The following is an 18,478-nucleotide window of genomic DNA, read 5'->3' as shown; positions in this document are numbered from 1 at the left end:
TTTATCATGTTCCAAGATATTTTCATCATCCCAAAAGGCAACCCTGTACCCATTAAGCAGCCACTATCAATTTCCCCATCCCCCAACCCCTGAGTACCACTAGCCCGCTTTCTCTCCAAGGATTTTCCTATTCTAGGTGTTTCCTATAAATGGAATCATATGAGCTTTTGTAACGGGCTTCTTTCATTTCATGTTTTAGTGGTTCATCCATGTTGAAGTGTGTATTAGCATTACATTCCTTTTTATGGGTAACAAAAATATAAATAATATTCCCAATACTTCATTATATGGCTACACCACACTTTGTTCACCTATTCATTTGGACTGTGTCCACTTTTGGGCTGTTGTGCATAGTGCTGCTTCCCATTCATGTATAGATAGTTGTTTGAATACCTGCTTTCAATTCTTTGGGGGTATGTAGTTAGGAGTGGAACTGCCGGGTCACATGGTAACTCTGTCAAAGCTTAATTCTGATTCTAGTTTTTGACAAGGCTTCTTAAAATGGCTTGAGATTAATAACCAGCTGCCAGCATTACCTTATCTCTAAAGTCAACGTGGTTCTGGAGGATGGCTCTGTGATAAGTAGCTGTCCTCACAAAATCTTGCATCATGTTCTGCTGCTGGGAAATGCAGCCATAAAACTGTAAGGGAAAGAGAAGGAGAGGGAGAGTCAACAACCCAGGCGGTAGTGCCTTCGTGAGCATGTGGCCCTGAGGGCCACCTTGGTCCAGGCAGGCTTAGCCTAACCACAGGGAAGGTGGGGTTTTGAGAGGTGCAGTGACTGGTCCCCACTGGCCCTGTTTGTACAGCTTAGAACTCTAAGTAGACCCCAGATGTCTGACTGCTGTTCCATACACTAATTTCAGGCTTAGATCTTGTCCAGATAAGTGTCCGGGTGCCCTTTCCAAAGCAGAGGCTACAAGAGAGCATAGATCAAGACTAATGGAAATAAGAGAAAGGGGCCAGGGCCAAAATGGATGGTTCCTATGAGTCCCATAAGTCTGGAGGGAGAGAAAAGTAGGTCTTGAATAGAATTCTTGGGCAAGGGTGGGGCAGAAGGTAGTGATGGTAATAATCCCGATGAGGCAAGTCAGTTGGGTGATATGATGCATACAAATCCATGAGCACTGACAGCTAGCAAGAAATATCATCACTGTAACTGTCACAATTTGGTAGAGTTTTCTAGGTGCCAGGCACCATGCTGAGGGTTTCACATACATCCTCAAATTAAATTAAATCATCACAACAATCAGATGAATTATGTTCCTCAGCTGAGGAAACAGGAGCTCAGAAAGATACAGAAATTTGCCCAAGTCCTGACAACTTGATAAGTGACAGAGTGAGGATTCCAACCCAGCTGATGCTACCGTTGCTGGTGAGGGGACCACACTTTCAGAACCACTGAAGTACAGTATCAGTTCTTTCCTCTCCACCCACCACCTTGCCCAGGTATGACCTTGGAATAAGTCAGTCCCACATGGGGCAACTTCTCTGACCTGGAAGTACTGTGCCGCAGAGGCCTCTTCTGTCCGTTGGCTGAACACTGAGTATTCCTTCTTCTTACTCCAACATCTTTTCAAGGTATTTGAAAAGGAGCTGAATTCTGCAAGGAGAAAGAAGCAAATCTGTTTCCACACCTTGGATATGAGAGAACTCACTGTTCACTCTACAAAATTCCAACTGAGAAAAGAGTGGGAGATTAAAACAGCACACTCATCCCTGAACACATGCGTGATAAGGAACAGCAAGGTGGAAACGGGTACTTCTGCGAGATGAGACATCCTTATTTACACTTGTCAGACATATTTGCGTTCACAAATGTCAAGTGAGGGAGCATAATGGAACACAGAGAGGGACTGACTGGCCTCATGGAGTTCTCCCAGTATTGTTCTCGCAAAGCTTCCAGGCTCATTCTCAGTATGTGTTCTAGGGAAGGTGACTATTGATGATAAGGAAAAAAAATGTGTATGTGAATACAAAATATATGTGTATGTAAATGAATATATATATGTAAAATCTCACTCTATTATCACAGTGACAGGGAGTTTTTCACAGTGAGTATTCTCTAGGCATATAGAGAAAAGGTAAAACTGCTAGGGATATGTAAATATAAGGGAATGCTTTCTGTTACTTGAGGAAGAAAATACAAAAGGGAAGGCTCAAAAAATTCCAGGGCCGGCCGAGTGGCATGCTGGTTAAGAGCTGGCTTGGGACGCCAGCTCTGTGCAGCAGGGCCCTCGTTCAGATCCCACATGAGGGCCAGTGACACTGCCCTCTAAGGCTAAGATGGTGAACAGCAGCTCAACCTGGAGCTGGGCTGCCGTGAGTCACCGGCGACAGCGTAGGCTGCAGCCCCTTCTGCAGTGGGCTGCTGTAAGCTACTGGGTGTGGCCGGCAGCCAGTGTGAGCAGCCGGCAGCCAGCGTGAGCTGCCAAGAGCCGCCATGAGTGGCCGTCCAGAGGCCGGCGACCGATCTGCCTCACCCGGGAAGAGTGCAATGATGATGCCAACATGGGCGAGTGAAGCAACATCCTCCACAACTAGACTGAAGAACAAAATGACAGCAACTTGTCTATTCCCCTTCCCCTGATTCCCCAGTGCTGTTCCCCTCCCACAATTCCCCAATAAAATCTCAAAAAAAAAATTTCCAGAAATGCTATTACTAATAAATAACACAGCATGCACAGTTGTCCAATTTGGTGACGTCTGCCTTAGAAAAGTCTCTCAAATCCTGCCCAGTGTTCCTCACTGCCTGTGGCCTCTCCCTTCTCCACCACTGGCGTGTGACTAGGTCTTTCCCCTACAGCCCACATTGGATCCTGAATGCCCAGCACTCTTAGTTCACACGAGCTGCAGCCCCTCATGTTCTCCCTGCCGCTGTGTGGGGACCCTCCACGGCCTCTCTTTCTTCACATACACAACCTGCAGTATGGCCTCAGCACCCCTGCCAGGCAGAGGCACTTATATAGATCCCCAGGTCATCCTGGTCTTGGCCTGGCTTCTTGACTTTGAACCTCCCCCGCTCTCCTGTTTAGGTTCTTTGGATATCAAACTCCTAATCGCCTTCCAAGATTCAGTTCAACCAACATTTCCTCACTGCTGTGTTCTGAACACCCACAAGCAGGATGAGTTGCTGTAATAAGCTGGCCTCAACACTTGGCTATAGATCAGAATCACCTGGGAAGAATTTTTTAAATCTAGACCCTGGACCCTCATCCTACACCTGGTCAATTCGTGGGACGGGGACAAGGCATCGCTATTTTTTCAAAAGCCTCCAGAGTTAGTTTTCATGTATAGCTAGGGATAAGAACCTGCATTCTAATCTTACACTCAGCCTGCCACTGTATTTCATATTTTACTGAATTTATCAATGTTTTAAAAATGCCTATCTCTCTATTTACATCGAATTTTTTTTTCTAATTAAAGTTTATTCGGGTGACAATTGTTAGTAAAGTTACATAGGTTTCAGGTGTACATCATCTATACATCACATTGTGTGTTCACCACCCAGAGTCAGTTCTCCTTCCATCACCATAGATTTGATCCCTTTTACCCTCATCTAACAGCCTCTCGCCCCTCCCCTCTGGTAGCCACTAAACGATTGTCTGTGTCTGTGAGTTCAGAGCTTCGTTTAGGGGTTTGAGCCTTATTTATACCCCTTGTCTTCAAAATATGGTGCAAACGCAGCAGTCACCCAATAAATTCATCTGAAATGTAAATTTGAGAAAATTAGTAACGAACTTGATGAAACTATTTTCAATTGGTGAGGCAGGCCTGTGAAGCCCTAGGGCTATTCCATGTGGTGTCAGGTAGGTTGAAAAACAACCTTGCTGGAGAATAAATGTGTAAACACACTTAACACAATCCCCGTTCTGCTCAAGGGCATGCCATCTACTTTAAAGAAACTTGGAGATGGAAAAAGGGAGGGATTCTTGTTGGAAATATAAATCAAGATTAGGTTTCAAATGTATCCTGAACATTTCCCTAGCTCCTAAATGCTCATTCTAATATATAAACCCTCCCTTAGCTAGTGTTCCCATATGGATTTCTCTTGTCTGAAAACAGAATGGTTCTTTGGTTAAAATCTTATCTCCATTATGAAATTTTATATCAATTCTTTATCTTTTGCAATTATACCTTTATAAAGGAAAGGATGCAAATGACTTTAAAATAATTATAAAACCAACACATAAACGGTAAAAAAAATTACAAAATGCAACAAATCAAAAAGAAGAAAATAAAAATATAATCCCATTACACAAGCTATTAAATATTGTTAACATTTTGGTGTATCTTCTTTTGGGGTGTGTATGTGTGTGTAAAAATTCCTCTTCTTTACAAAATTGTATCATATTATTTTGTAACCATATCCTTTAAGTACTATGTATAACTTCCCAAGTAGTCTCCTTGACCTCACTGTTGATAAGTATATGTTGTAGACTTTTATGGCTGTCCCATAATTTAACCAATTCCTTGTGGTTGGATTCCCAAGCCCCACCCAAGTCTACTGTATTAGAATGGTAGAGTCCAGTATCTGTTTTTAACTGTGTTCCTGGTGAGTCTGGTGACAAAATATTTTTGAGAGCTCCAGTTAATATTATAAATATGGCAACATCAATATAATAAGAATTCCACATTATAGTAAAAGAGACATCATTTCTTCACAACATCACAGCACACATGAAATCAATAGATTAGTCAATATTTCTCTTATGACTTTTTTCTGACTGTTTTCTTTTGTAATTAAAAAAATTGCATGTGACTTAATCACAAAATTTGGAAATGCAGAAAAGAAGGCCATGAAGGAAAAATAATTCCCATATATAACCACTAATTATATATTGAGACAGAATCTTGCAGTAATATTTCCTTGTATACATTATCTATCTCTTTATTATTTATAATAATAGCAATGTACTCTACTTTTTTACAACCTGCTTTTCACACAACAATATATTTTTAGTGTTTCCTGTGTGCTCTTGTTTCTTCAATTTGTTCTCAGAGACAACATCAGGGATTTATCAGATCTTAATTTCAACAAGGTTTTTGACTATATTCCTTCAAATTCTGGACCTAATTATTTGCTTATTAAATTATACAGGGGGTCAAAAATAACCAAATCTGTTAAACTAAAATGTCCTATATTTGGTTTTTATTCCTTTAGAAAGATACTAGAGGGCCGGCCGAGTGGCGCGTTGGTTAAGAGTTGGCTTGGGACTCCAGCTCTGAGCAGCAGGACCCTGGTTTGGATCCCACATGTGGGGCAGTGATGCTGCGCCCTCTACAGCTAAGATGGTGAACAACAGCTCGACCTGGAGCTGCGCTGCTGTGAGTCACTGGTGATGGCGTAGGCTGCAGTGGGGCTGGCCGGCAGCGGGTGTGAGCTTTTGTGAGCAGCTGTCCAACGGCCGGCGAGTGACTGACTCACCCGGGAAGAGCACAATGATAATACCAACATGGGCCAGTGAAGTGACGTCCTCCACAACCAGACTGAAGAACATAAGGACAGCAACTTGTCTGCTCCCCTTCTCTGATTCCCCAATGCTGTTCCCCTCACCCAATTCCCCAATAAAAATCTAAAAAAAAAAAAAAAAGATACTGGATAATATTTTAAAATTTAAATGTTTTAAAACTTTGTTGTATAAAAACTCGCAATAAACTATATAAAGAGACGCTCCACAACATAATAAAGATGATACGTGTATGACACAGCTAAACTTATACTCAATAGTAGAAAGCTGAAAGCATTTCCTCTAAGATCAGGATCAAGAAAACGATGCCCACTCTTGCTACACCTATTCAACATAGCACTGGAATTCCTAGCCAGATCAATCAGGCAATAAAAAAGAAATAAAAGGCATCCAAATCTAAAAGGAAGAAGTAAAACTGCTCTATTTACAGATGACATGATATTATATATAAAACCATAAAGACTCCAACAAAACCCTGTTAGAACTAATCAACAAATTCAGTAAAACTGCATGATACAAAAATCAATGTGCAAAAATCAGCTGTGCTTCTAAACACTAACAATGAACTATCAGAAAGAGAAATTAAGGAAGCAATCCCATTTACAATTGCATAAAAATTACATGGTTTATAACAATATTGTTAAGATGTCCATACTACACAAAGCAATCTATAGATTCAATGCAAGCATCAAAATTCCAATGACATTTTTCACAGGAACAAAACAAACAATCCGAAAATTTATATGGAACCACAAGATACCCTGAATAGCCAAAGAAAGAACAAACCTGGAAGCATTATACTGCCTGATTTCAAACTATGTTACAAAGCTATAGTAATCACAACAGTAATAGTATCAGCATAAAACAAACACATAGATCTGTAAAGCAGAATAGAGTCCAGAAATAAACTTCTTCATATATGGTCAATTTACAACAAAAGAGCCAAGAATATATAACGGAGTAAGGGTAGTCTCTTCAAAAAATGGTGCTGGGAAAACTGGACAGTCACATGCAAATGAATGTAATTGGACACCATACACAAAAAGCAACTCAAAATCGATTAAATACTTGAACTTAAGATCTGAAACTGTAAAATTCCTGCAAGAAAACATAGAGGTTAAACACCTCAACGCTGGTGTTAGCAATGATTTTTTGGATTTGTCAACGAAAGCAAAAATAAACAAGTTGGGACTATATCAAACGAAAAAGCTTTTGCACTGCAAAGGAAACCATCAACAAAACAAAAAGATAACCTACTGACTGGGGGAAAATATTTTCAAATAATATGTCTGATAAGGGGTTAATATCCAAAATATATAAATAATTCACACAAGTTAGTAGAAAAAAAAATACGAACAGTCCAATTTAAAAATGAGCAGAGGACCTGAATAGACATTTTTCCAAAGAGGACATACACATGGTCAAAAAGTATATGAAAAGATGCTCAACATCACTAATCATCAGGGAAATGTAAATCAAAACCACAATGAGATATCACCTCACACCTGTCAGAATGGCTATTATCAAAAAGATAAGAAATGCAAGTATTGGTGAGGATGTGGTTAAAGGGAACCCTTGTCACTGTTGGTGGGAATGTAAATTGGTACAGACACTATGGAAAACAAAAAATTTAAAATAGAACTACCATATGATCCAGCAATCCCACTTCTGGGTAGATAGCCAAAGGAAATGAAATCACTGTCTTGAAGAGATATGTGCACTCCAATGTTCACTGCAGCATTATTCACAATGGCCAAGACATGGAAACAACTAAGTGCCTGTCAATGGATGAATAAAGAATATGTGACACATACACACATTTTCCCAATGAAATACTATTCAGCCATGAGAAAGAAGGAAATATTATTGCCATTTGTGACAACATGGATGGACTTTAAGGGCACTATACTGAATAAAATAAGCCAGACATGGGGCTGGCCAAGTGGCTCAGTTGGTTAAGAGCTCGCTCAAGAGTGCGAGCTCTGAGCAACAGGGTCGCCGGTTCGATTCCTGGCCCCAGCTGAGCCGCCACTGAGCTGCCAAGTGACAGGATGGCTTAGCTAAAAAAAAAAAAGAAAAAAAAAAAGCCAGACAAAGAAAGACAAATATAGTATATCACTTATATGTGGAATCTTTTGTTTTTGTTTGTTTGTTTTAAAAGCCAAATTCATAGAAACAGAGAGTAGAAAAGGAGTTTCCAGGAGCAGGGCTCTGAAGGAAATACAAAGAGGTTGCTCAATTGGTACAAATGTTCGCCTATAAGATGAGTGAGATGTGAGGTGCTATATATATAACATGGTGACTGTAGCTGATAACACTGTATTGTAACTGAAGTTTGCTGAGAACTTAAATGTTCTCACCAAAACATTAATTAAAATTCTCAGACATACTGAAAAAAAAGACGACACGGGATAATATTTACCCAGCTCTAGTCCCCTGGCACCTCTGCAATTCCCTGAGTTCTCAGAGATTGCCAGCAGTGCTTGTGTCATCCATCTGTGAGCTCTTTGAGTGCGGGCATCTCAGTTGCTTGGGTTTTCAAAGTCTATAGGAAATTCATTTGTTCAACGGTCTTTCAAATATTCTCTACAGTTGCAAGTCTCCACCTTTGGAGAAACTTTGAGCTTTAGTACAGCCAGAAATAATGGCTGCCTGATTTAGTGATTAGGAAGTGTGGCAAGCTGAAAAGTATCATTTGGGTTAACAAGCAAGATTTTGACTATAAAGTAACACAGCTAGTCTTCTTGTGTGGCTCAGCAATCGTCTCCACAGGAGACGAGCAGTGAAACCCCAAGGAAGGATTGTGTCACACCACATCCACGCCATCTGTAGAGAGCCTTCTAAAATAAAGACTGATTTGGATGCATCAGCTCTACTGCGTTTGCTATTTAAAAAACACACACAGTATTACTTTATAGACACTATAGTCACAAATCTATAATCCCAGCACAAGGACCATAGTTGACAAAGCTCAGGATCTGTAGTTTGAGAGGTTTGAGATGTATTTAGAGGATTTAGGAAATCAGGAGCACCATGGAAGTCCAGGAACCAGCATCGCTGACTCCTGCCTGTGGTGAATTCTGTCACAATGGCTGCCGGGAGGATATTTTCTTCACTGGTCACCCTTACCTTTATTGATTCAATAAATGTCTGCAAATAGAGGAAATGTCTGTGTTCCCATATGATGTGTAAAGATACACAAATATAAAATAAAACCACCACACTTTAAAAGGGAAACGAAATTTAACTGTTGATCTCTTCCCTTCTCTCAACCTCGAGCAGGTCGGACTCCGGAAGCCACTAAAGGCCCTGTCTTAGTCTGTTTGGGCTGCTACAACATAGTACTGTAGACAGGGTAGCTTATGAACAACAGAAATCGATCTCTCACAGTTTGGAGGCTGGAAGTCTGAGATCAGGGTGCCCGCATAGTCGGGTTCCTATGAGAGCTCTCTTCCAAGTTGCAGAATGCCAACTTCAGGCTCTGTCCTCACATGGTGGAGGGGCAAGGAAGCTCTCTGGGGTCTCTTTCATAAGGACACTAATCTCAATCATGAGGGCCCCACCCTTGTTATCTAATCACTTCCCAAAGGCCCCACCTCCAAATACCAAAACACTGGGGATTAGGTTTCAATGTAAGAACTTTGAGGAGACACAAACTTTACATCTATGGCAAGGCTCGCCAGAGGACCAAACCTGAGATGCAGCAGAGGTAACCCATCTCCTCTCCCTCAGTTCTTCAAACTGTGGGGAAGGTTCTGGGTGAGGGGAGTGAAGGGATCTTTAAACCCAGCAGGCAGTTTTGCCTTTGGAGAGTATTTTGGCAAGGAGTAGAATTTTTTGGGTGGGGGAGGATCCTTTTGATCTGCAGGCACCATTTGTTTGAAAGATTCCATTAATTCCTTAGAGCCAGGATGGCTCCCAGAGGAGAGGGAAAAAAGGCCAGCTGGATAGAGCATAATCAAGTCTAAATGGATGTTGACATTTGCATATTGGCTCCTTCAGCTGCTCAGGGCAGAAAAGATGGGAGGATATGGGTCAGAACGCTGCTGTGGAATAGGGGTCCATGTGGGCGGACAGAAGTCTGAGGGCAGACAGCAGAGTCTATAAAGATGAAGACTCACCCTCAATTATTAGTAAAAGCCAAGTCCCACTCATACGGTATGGATTATGAGTAAAACGGGAACTCCTTATAAAGGACACATTTATCCATACTGTTTCTCAAAGGGATGACCTGGAATTGCCACTGTAACCACTATGGCTGTAAACCATCATGTTTTGTCTTTTTTTTTTACCCACAAATATAGATATACTTTTCTCTATAGTATAGATATTAAACAAGAACATGGCAGTTCCATGCTACAGCCATGATTATTTTTCTTTTGATTCTCAGTCTTGATTTAAATCTCTTCTTCACAAACCATTACTTTCCAACGTTAGCAGGCAGTTATAGTCAGGGATCAATAAAGGCTACTGAGGCGCACTGTTTCCTTTCTGTTCTGATACTCCTAACAGACCAGACTGAAGGGATCTGCTGTTGTTGGCTTGCTTCTCTTAAATAGCTGCTATTTACAAGTAATATGTCTGTGATGCTTTCCATAAAATGTTTATTTACCTAGATACTAGCATCTTTCTGTTGCAAAAAAAGGGTAATATCTGTCTGAATGCCTCAGCTGTTCTGGCCACATGCCCCCAAATTATACCAGGAAATCTACAACTGACAATGATAATCATGGTGTAGGTTTTTTTGTTTTTGTTTTTTTTTTAAAGTAATAACACATCAAACTCTTGACATTGTTGCAGAACTGCTTCTGGGCTATCCTGAATAATTTACACACAGCCCATTTTAATTCTCTCTAGTCCACCAGCTCAAATTTGGCAAATTAAACTCTTTTTACTGGGCATCTAAGGAAGTAAAAGCTATCTATTTTCCTGTAGTCAGAATACAAAAAGGAGAACACTGACCATGTGCCTCCATTCAATTCTCCTTCCCTTGGTTTCATGGTCTGGGTGCTTTCCCCTCGGGATGGATATGGCTTAGGATACGCTGCATGATTCCCCATGTCTCCAGTCTGGCCAGAGCTGGAGAAGTAGGGCATCATTCAAGCAGGATGAATGTGATGCCAACAGCTGCAATGATCTCTCCACTGGTCCCTTATTAGTTCTCTGCATAACATATGGCATAATAATTTCTATTTTATTTGTCTAGTTGCTTATTTTTTTTCTGTCTTACCCAATAAAATGTAAAGTCTATGATGGTAAAAAGATTTATTCACCATTAAATCCTAATGCGTAATGATACCTGGCACACAGTAAGTATCCAATAAATATCACTGAATGAATGACTGGATGAAAACATTCTTTCTTCCCACCCCACTTCCTGTCTTCCTTTTTTTTTCTCCCAAAGCCATTACCTTAATCAAGGGTTTATTTTCTCAATGACTCATTTATCCCCTAATCAGAGGTGAACTTAAATACCGGGGTACCAAAAAAATATATACAAGTGGACACTTTGGTCAACGTTGCTCAAGCAGTAGTTTGCCATAATCAGAAGTGTCTGGACACTGATGGTAACCATTCTGAGCACCCCTTGTAATTGCAGAAGTCAAACATGACTTGTACTCATCTTTTGTGATCAGTATATATTGAGTATTACAATTTTAATAATTTTTTCCTTTCTTACAATGTGTATACATTTTTTTGGCACCCTCTGTATTTTGGGCTGTTTCCTCTATCTTTTAGAGAAGTTTAATTAATGAAAAGGTTTTTCTAGTTAGGTATCACTGGCAAAAACAAATTATCTTAAAATCTATTCACCATCTGAACTTCTAAATGTCAATGCTCCTATTCTCTCTCCCAACCCTCTCTCTTTCTCTTTCTGAAGAGGAACATAATATTTGCATGAGAAAGTTCCCATACCAACTCCCAAGGTTAGATAAATGCAAACTGAATTTTAGGAAGTTTTCTGTAAAGATATACTGTGTGTGTGTGTGTGTGTGTGTGTGTGTGTGTGTGTGTGTGTACGTGTGTAGAGGAAGGCATAGCAGTCTCAGGTGGTGGGAGTTGAATCAGGAAAGAAAAATGAAATCCAAACATAAACACCTGTAGGGGACCTTGCTGCTCAGGAAAATTCAACAAAAGGATAGCCCTAAGAAGGGCCTCATGTATCTCATAAGCAAGTTTCCTAAGTAAAATAGCAAAAGCATTTAGCAATAAAGCAGATTCTCTGAGTGCCCAGGATAGATAGATAGCATTATTATAAGACATTCTTTGTTTCTACTGCATATATGAGAAAGCTAGAAAAATGGATAGCTTCTCTAAACTTCAATAAATTTATTTTATTGCTTTTGCTTCCCTTAAAAAAAGAATTTGTCTACGTTCTTTGAAAGCAATTGCCAAATCAACCTTTCTTAAAAAAAGGTACTTATAAACTCTAAGAAATTGAACATAGTATTTGGCCTTGCTCTTTTCTTAAAGCCTTACAATTAGCAACCAAACCTATGATTTGTAATCGATATTAACACTTACCTAACACTATTTTTGTGCAACCAAAACATGACTACAAAGCACTGGGGAGGAAAATTGGGAGCCATGTTGTGGGTTTGTCACATCTCTAAGTGTTAAGAATGTTATGCAGAACAGTGGGGCCACAGATCTTGTCAAATTTCAAAAGCAATTTTTATGCATACTTTAAGACAATTACACACGTATTGAGACTAGCAGTCACCTAAACATTAATAAAATAGTGAGCTCACTATTTATGAAAGTAAGGACGGATTGTTCATGTGTTTGAATATCGAGCCAGGTCCCTGATCCCTCTGGGACCCTAGTGCACTTGCCCTGAAACTCCCCCATCAATAAGGAAAGCCCAGGATGTAAGAACTGTGTGGTCTCCAATAAGCAGAAGGATCAAGGGTCAGCACAGGACAGAGAAATCACTGACTAAGCCAGAGCACGAACAAGATTCTAAGGAAGGGGTACCAGTCCAAACTCTTGTTGGCACATGGTGAAAACTCAACTAAATTTAACTTAGATAGGAAGTTTATAACTCACAAAATTGAAAAACCCAGGATAAAATTTTTATTTTCAAGTATGTCTGTGTCCCCTATGTTCATTGCAGCGCTATTTACAATAGCCAAAATATAAAAGCAACCCAAGTGCCCATCAATAGATGATTGGATAAAGAAGATATGGTACAGGGCCGGCCGAGTGGCGCGATGGTTAAGAACTCGCTTGGGATGCCAGAGGGCCCCAGTTCGGATCCCACATATGAGGGCCAATGACACTGCTCTCTACAGCTAAGATGCTGAACAACAGCTCAACCTGGAGCTGGGCAGCCGTGAGTCGCCGGCGACGGCGTGGGCTGCAGTCCCTGTGGCAGTGGATTGCCATGGGCTACCGTATGTAGCCAGCAGCCAGCGTGAGCGGCCAGCAGCCGCAGTGAGCGGCCGTCCAGAAGCCGGCAACTGATCTGCCTCGCCAGAGAAGAGCGCAATGATGGTGCCAACTTGGGCCAGTGTAGCAACATCCTCCACAACTGGATTGAAGAACGAAACAACAGCAACTTGTCTGTTCCCCTTTCCCCAATTCCCCAGTGCTGTTACCATCCCCCCAATTCCCCAATAAAAATCTTTAAAAAAAAAAAGAAGATATGGTACATATATACAATAAAATATTATTCAGCCATAAAAAAGAATGAAATCTTACCATTTGTGACAACATGGATGAACCTAGAGGGGATTATGCTAAGGGAAATAAGTCAGAGAAAGACAAATATCATATGATCTCCCTTATATGTGGAATCCGAAGAACAAAATAAATGAACAAATAGAAACAGACTCATAGATACAGAGAACAAACTGATGGTTGCTAGAGAGGAATGGTGTTGGGGAGCTGGGTGAAAAGGTGAAAGGGATTAAGAAGTACAAATAGGTAGTTACAAAATAGTCATGGGGATTTAAAAAGTACACCATAGAGAATATAGTCAAATGCTGTAACAACTATGTATAGAGCCAGGTGGGTACTAATTTGGGGTATAGCTGCATAAATTATGTAAATGTCTAACCACTATGCTGCACACCTGAAATTAATATAAAATATTGAATGTAAAGTGTAACTGAAAATAAATATATATTTTTTTAAAGAATGGCTGGGTCCAGGAGTTAGAATGATATTGTTAAGTCTCCAAGTCTGTCTGTCTGTCTCTCCCCCCCCCTCCCTCCCTCCCTCCCTCTATCTCGATTTTTATCTCTCTCTGTCTCTCTTGTTCCCTATTTCTCTGATTTAGCTTTATGCTCAGTCAGGCCTCCCCACTCACAGGACAAGTCGACCATCAGCATCTCCAGAGCTACACTGCTATGAGCTCAGCAAGCCCAGTCCTCCCAAAATGTTCCAACGAAAGCCCCAGATTGAATCTGATCGAACCGAGTTCAATTAAAGACCCATCTTTGAATCAATAGCTATGGCCAGGGATCAATGCCAACGGATGAGACCTGAGTCAGTCCTATCTAATCCCAAAGGAAAATTGAGCTTCTGTTATCCAAAGAATGGCGAGTAGATTATAGGCAGACCAAACTACAGTTGCCCACTACTGAAAGAGAGGTAGAAACAGAATAGACTAAGATAAAACAGGGGACGTAGGAGTGAGAAAATGTATGTGCTTAAGGGGGCAAACTGCAGGACAGGGAGCCATGGTAAATAGACGCTTAGCTTCTTGGCTTCTGAAATCTCTGACTTGGGCTAGCCTGAACCCAGGTTTTGCTCCCAGCAGCAAGCTGTTATTCTGAAAGATCACTACAAAGCAATTGCTCTAACACTTCTGGTTCTATAACATGTTGAATCCCTGACATTGCCATATTCACCAACTTTATTTTCCTGTCCACACTCCCTAAGAATATGTGGCTCTGCTCATAGCCCCTGATGCTCTGTTTACACTGCTGGACCCCACCCCCCACCTAGTAGATTAGTTAAGAATGAGCTTCTGACCAAAGGGTAGCTCGGCCTCAACCAGGAGACCAAGACACTGTAACAAACAGAGGCCGGTTCTGGGGCTCCAAAGGGGAATGGGTATGATTCTACATCTTGTTTTGCCCAATTTATGCCTGCTATCCCAGAGAAATGATTGATCTTATTCCTTTTCACACTCAAGAGAGTCTTGTTTTGGTAAATAATTGAGCAGTCCTAGCTCTAAGGTAATGCAGTCTTGGGGGAGGTGACCATGCTGGGTCAAATGCAAGAGAAAGAGGCAGCTAAGATAGAAAGACGCAGATGGAGGAGACCATGCAAGGAATAGCTGCTTCCCCACGACTGTTCCAGGACTTTGCTCCTCTGCCTCAAATGCCATGAGACATTTTCTTACAGTAACTTCCCCTTTTTTGACTTGAGCCATTTAGTACATGACCAGAACAGAAATTCCCCTATTTTACAACATTTTTTCCCCCCGAGTCATTGCCAGCATACCGTGAGTTTTTTGGTTTAGTTTGGTTTGGTTTCTGGTTCTACTAACAATTTTATATTTTTTTAAATTGTACTAATTTCAAGGCTTTTTTGTTTGTTTTTTCTTTAATCTGCACCATACTCTTCTCTACCCTTCAGGTGAATCGGTCAATTTGCAATTGGACTCATTTATATAATTGTGCTTTAGCCTATTATAGTGAAGACCCTCCCATAGGCACATCAGTAGGATCAAGACTGAATTCCACACCAGACTTATAGAAAGGCAAATGGTACCTCAGTTCACTAAGGGAGGCAGGAATGCACCTTCTAGAGCAGCGGTTCTCAACCTTCCTAAGGCCGCAACCCCTTAATACAGTTCCTCATGTTGTGGTGACCCCCAACCATAAAATTATTTTCGTTGCTACTCTATAACTGTAATTTTGCTACTGTTATGAATCGTAATGTAAATATGTTTTTGTTTTCCATGGTCTTAGGCGACCCCTTGTGAAAGGGTCGTTCAACCCCCAAAGGGGTCACGACCCACAGGTTGAGAACCACTGTTCTAGAGCATTTAACATATATTCACAGAGGGACTAACTTATTTATGTGGCAGCACCAGCCATTGTTCCATTAGTTCTCATGGCTTCCCAAGGCCTCTACATGCCACCCAGCAAGCAAAGCAGCGCAGGTGAGCACCAAACAGGTGGCACAAAGCACATTTCCAATCTGATTAGATCTACAGTTTTTAAAACGACATTTCTATGACTGCCTATTCCATACTCCCTATATCCCCAAAACATACTCTGACTTTGGGTAAGCATTAACAGAACCCAACATAAAATTGTTAAAACTGAAATAGCAGCCTGTGCCTTCAGCACTTAATGTTTGAGGCACTTCATTTTGCCAAGTGAAAACTTAGCATAATTGGTAGACATAAAAACCTCTCTGGGCTTTCTCTTTATATATTATCTGTAAATGAATGAGACAAAAACACCCATTAACTCAGTTAAGAAATTCTGTACCTGTTGCAAGGCAAAAGAAAGATTCGAGTCACATAAAAAGATCAATGCAGATGACAAACAGCATCTTTTGGCTTCACGATACAGCTTTTAAGATCTAGCTCTCTTCCCACTCAAACATGGATTTAACAATAATACCACATAGTTGTGCTGCCTTACAAGAAATTAATCGTCTTTATTTTCAAGAACACAAAATGCACCTCGTGTTGTTTTCTCACTGACATGAATCTACAATTGGCTAAAAGGATGGATGTGCATGTGTCTTCTTAGCTTATATCTCTTTGCTGTTCTCTCATTTTTTTCTTTCACATTTATATAGTTAGTCCATTGGGTGTAAAATGACTGAGCAGAGGCTAAATCTGGCCCACAGGCATTTTGAAATTTGGCCACCATATGTCTTAAAAATCAGAAAAATCTCACAGGAAATGTGAATGTCTGGCTAAAATTGTGCAGCATTACATCCCTGGGTCTGGATTTCTCTGTGGTGACAATCAACATGAGGGAAGTAGCTACTGCCACCTTTTGAATGAATACGAGACCTCCCATCCACCACAGCTGCCACCATTCTCTTCCTCCCAACCAGCCAACCTCATGCACTTTCATGACCTGCACGGGCCCTGTAGGGATTTGAATCTGTGCCCCCATAACCCCAGGGATCCATTACAAAACTTAGTGGACAGCAAGTCTGTAACTTAAAATATCAATTTCTTCCCTTCTATTTCTAAGCAAAATGAAATCGTAAAAGCTAAGGAAAATGACAAACACACTCTATCATGCTATATTTCTAATCGTTTGTTTCATTTTAAGCTTACGGAAGAAACTGTTGAGTTTCTTGGCAATGCCTTTATTTGCCTATTAGGTACAGACATTCATCACGGCAGGTTCAGACTCTAAGTCTAGAGCTATTAGATAAGGTCCTCTGAATCAGTCATTATCATTCCCAAGCCACCTGTTTTCAGATGAATATGGTACTGTTGACTGACCTACAGTGTGATTTCAGCTGTGAAGGTGAATTTTTATTAGTCTACCCACCTCCCCTAAACATCCCCTGTAATTAGAGATGATCTAGGGGACTCAGGAGTGTGACATCTACAGTTGGAGACCAATTCTACACACAGAGGATGCCCACAGCACTGCACTGCATTATCATCATCCCCCAATAAGTTCACCCAAACATCTACTTCCATTATTACACAAGCAATCAACGGATTTTGCAATGATTGAATGAATGCTTCCTGGTTGTCATCCGCCTGCACTTTCCTTATCTGGAATGGTGGGTAACATGGACCCAAAGTCAGGAGAATTAAATCCGGGCATATTGGTTGTCATTAAACGTTTTTATAACTACAACCAGCCCTTCTTTTTATATGTATGGCTTACCTGAAGTTTTAACTGCAATTCAGCTCTAGAATGAGGGTTGAGTTTAGAACCCTGATACTCTGGTACGAAGGGCATTCCAAATCTTATTAGGAACCCACCTGAAGAATTTTCTTCAGATCTCAATGCCAAGAGGTTTGCTTGACATATTCTGCTTACTTGCCACTTCTCTGTCCCCTATGAACATTGGGAATTTTGTAAATCGACGGTGTTTCCTCTTTTGACTGGGTGCTGAGATGCTCAGGGCCAAAGTCACAGGTCAGGAATAATAAGTGTGTGTCCCATAATATGCAGATTTGTGTTTAAATTTCCTTTTGGCCTCAGTCTCCTATGCTTTCTATATTTTCCTCGAACTCACATAAATGTGTGTGGAAAACTCAACTTCTGAATGAAAGATGTTGGGAAGTAGATGCACAAATGTATGATGGATAAGAAGGTTGATCTGCTGATTCCATCAAGACTGTATGAAGAATTTAACAAAGACTGCTTAAATCATTCTGTAATTTTCTGCCTCACTTTCTACACAATAACCCACCCTGCTCTGAACAGCAAACACAAGGGCTTTGGAAGCAACAGTGTTGGTCCCATATGCTTTCAGCATATGGAAGCTGCACCATCTTCACAGTAGCAGCTGCCCAGGAACCAAAGTGAAGAGGAGGACGCTCGGGGAAAGAGCAGGAGGGGAGGGAAACACAGAAGAGCAATCGGGAGCAGGGAAGTGGGATACTTCCTGCTACCAGTCTCAGCCATGGTTTAAAGGCAAGCACACATTTACAAACTGCTCCATTTGACAATATTTTCACATTTATGGTGTCGCTAATTCAATTCCCATTGCTAAGAGATATGATGATAACCACTGTACAGATGGAGAGATACTGACACACTGTTCTCAGAGTCAAATTAGCAAGGCCAATGTTCACTCCAATACTACAACAGTATCTGCATTCTACTAAGTGGGAAATTCTAAAACATGGGAATTCCTTGAGGGGCACTTTCTACATTGGAAGACACTGTCTATGTACTAATTGAGAATGGCTGGGAAGAAAAGGAACAAAGACGAAATTAAGATGTACAATAACATATAAACATAACATAAGTAACAGAGAAATGACTTAAGCTGCAGCCAGCGAGATTGGCTAGACGGAGAAATGTTGCTGATTCTGTGTTACAAAGTCATGA

General features: G+C 40.8%; 1 protein-coding gene across 3 annotated transcripts in view; it reads right to left on the bottom strand.

Annotated features, from left to right (window-relative positions):
- The window catches only part of LOC109384474 (histone-arginine methyltransferase CARM1-like), a 257,878-nt gene that overhangs the window by 122,775 nt on the left and 116,625 nt on the right, over nt 1-18,478 (bottom strand). For all 3 annotated transcript variants that reach the window (XR_002124405.1, XM_019645877.1, XM_019645878.1), the window contains exons 3-4: nt 1,497-1,603; nt 537-641 (exon numbers count right to left, since the gene is read on the bottom strand). Coding sequence is in view for 2 of the 3 variants with exons in the window: in XM_019645877.1 (XP_019501422.1) it covers nt 537-641; nt 1,497-1,603 (212 nt within the window). In the remaining variant the exon portion in view is untranslated. The remainder of the gene's footprint in view (nt 1-536; nt 642-1,496; nt 1,604-18,478) is intronic.

The sequence above is a fragment of the Hipposideros armiger genome, unplaced genomic scaffold (assembly GCF_001890085.2).
Source record: "Hipposideros armiger isolate ML-2016 unplaced genomic scaffold, ASM189008v1 scaffold_95, whole genome shotgun sequence".
Taxonomy (NCBI): domain Eukaryota; kingdom Metazoa; phylum Chordata; class Mammalia; order Chiroptera; family Hipposideridae; genus Hipposideros; species Hipposideros armiger.
Note: the sequence above shows the minus strand (reverse complement) of the source record. Positions and strands in the feature narration are given on the sequence as shown.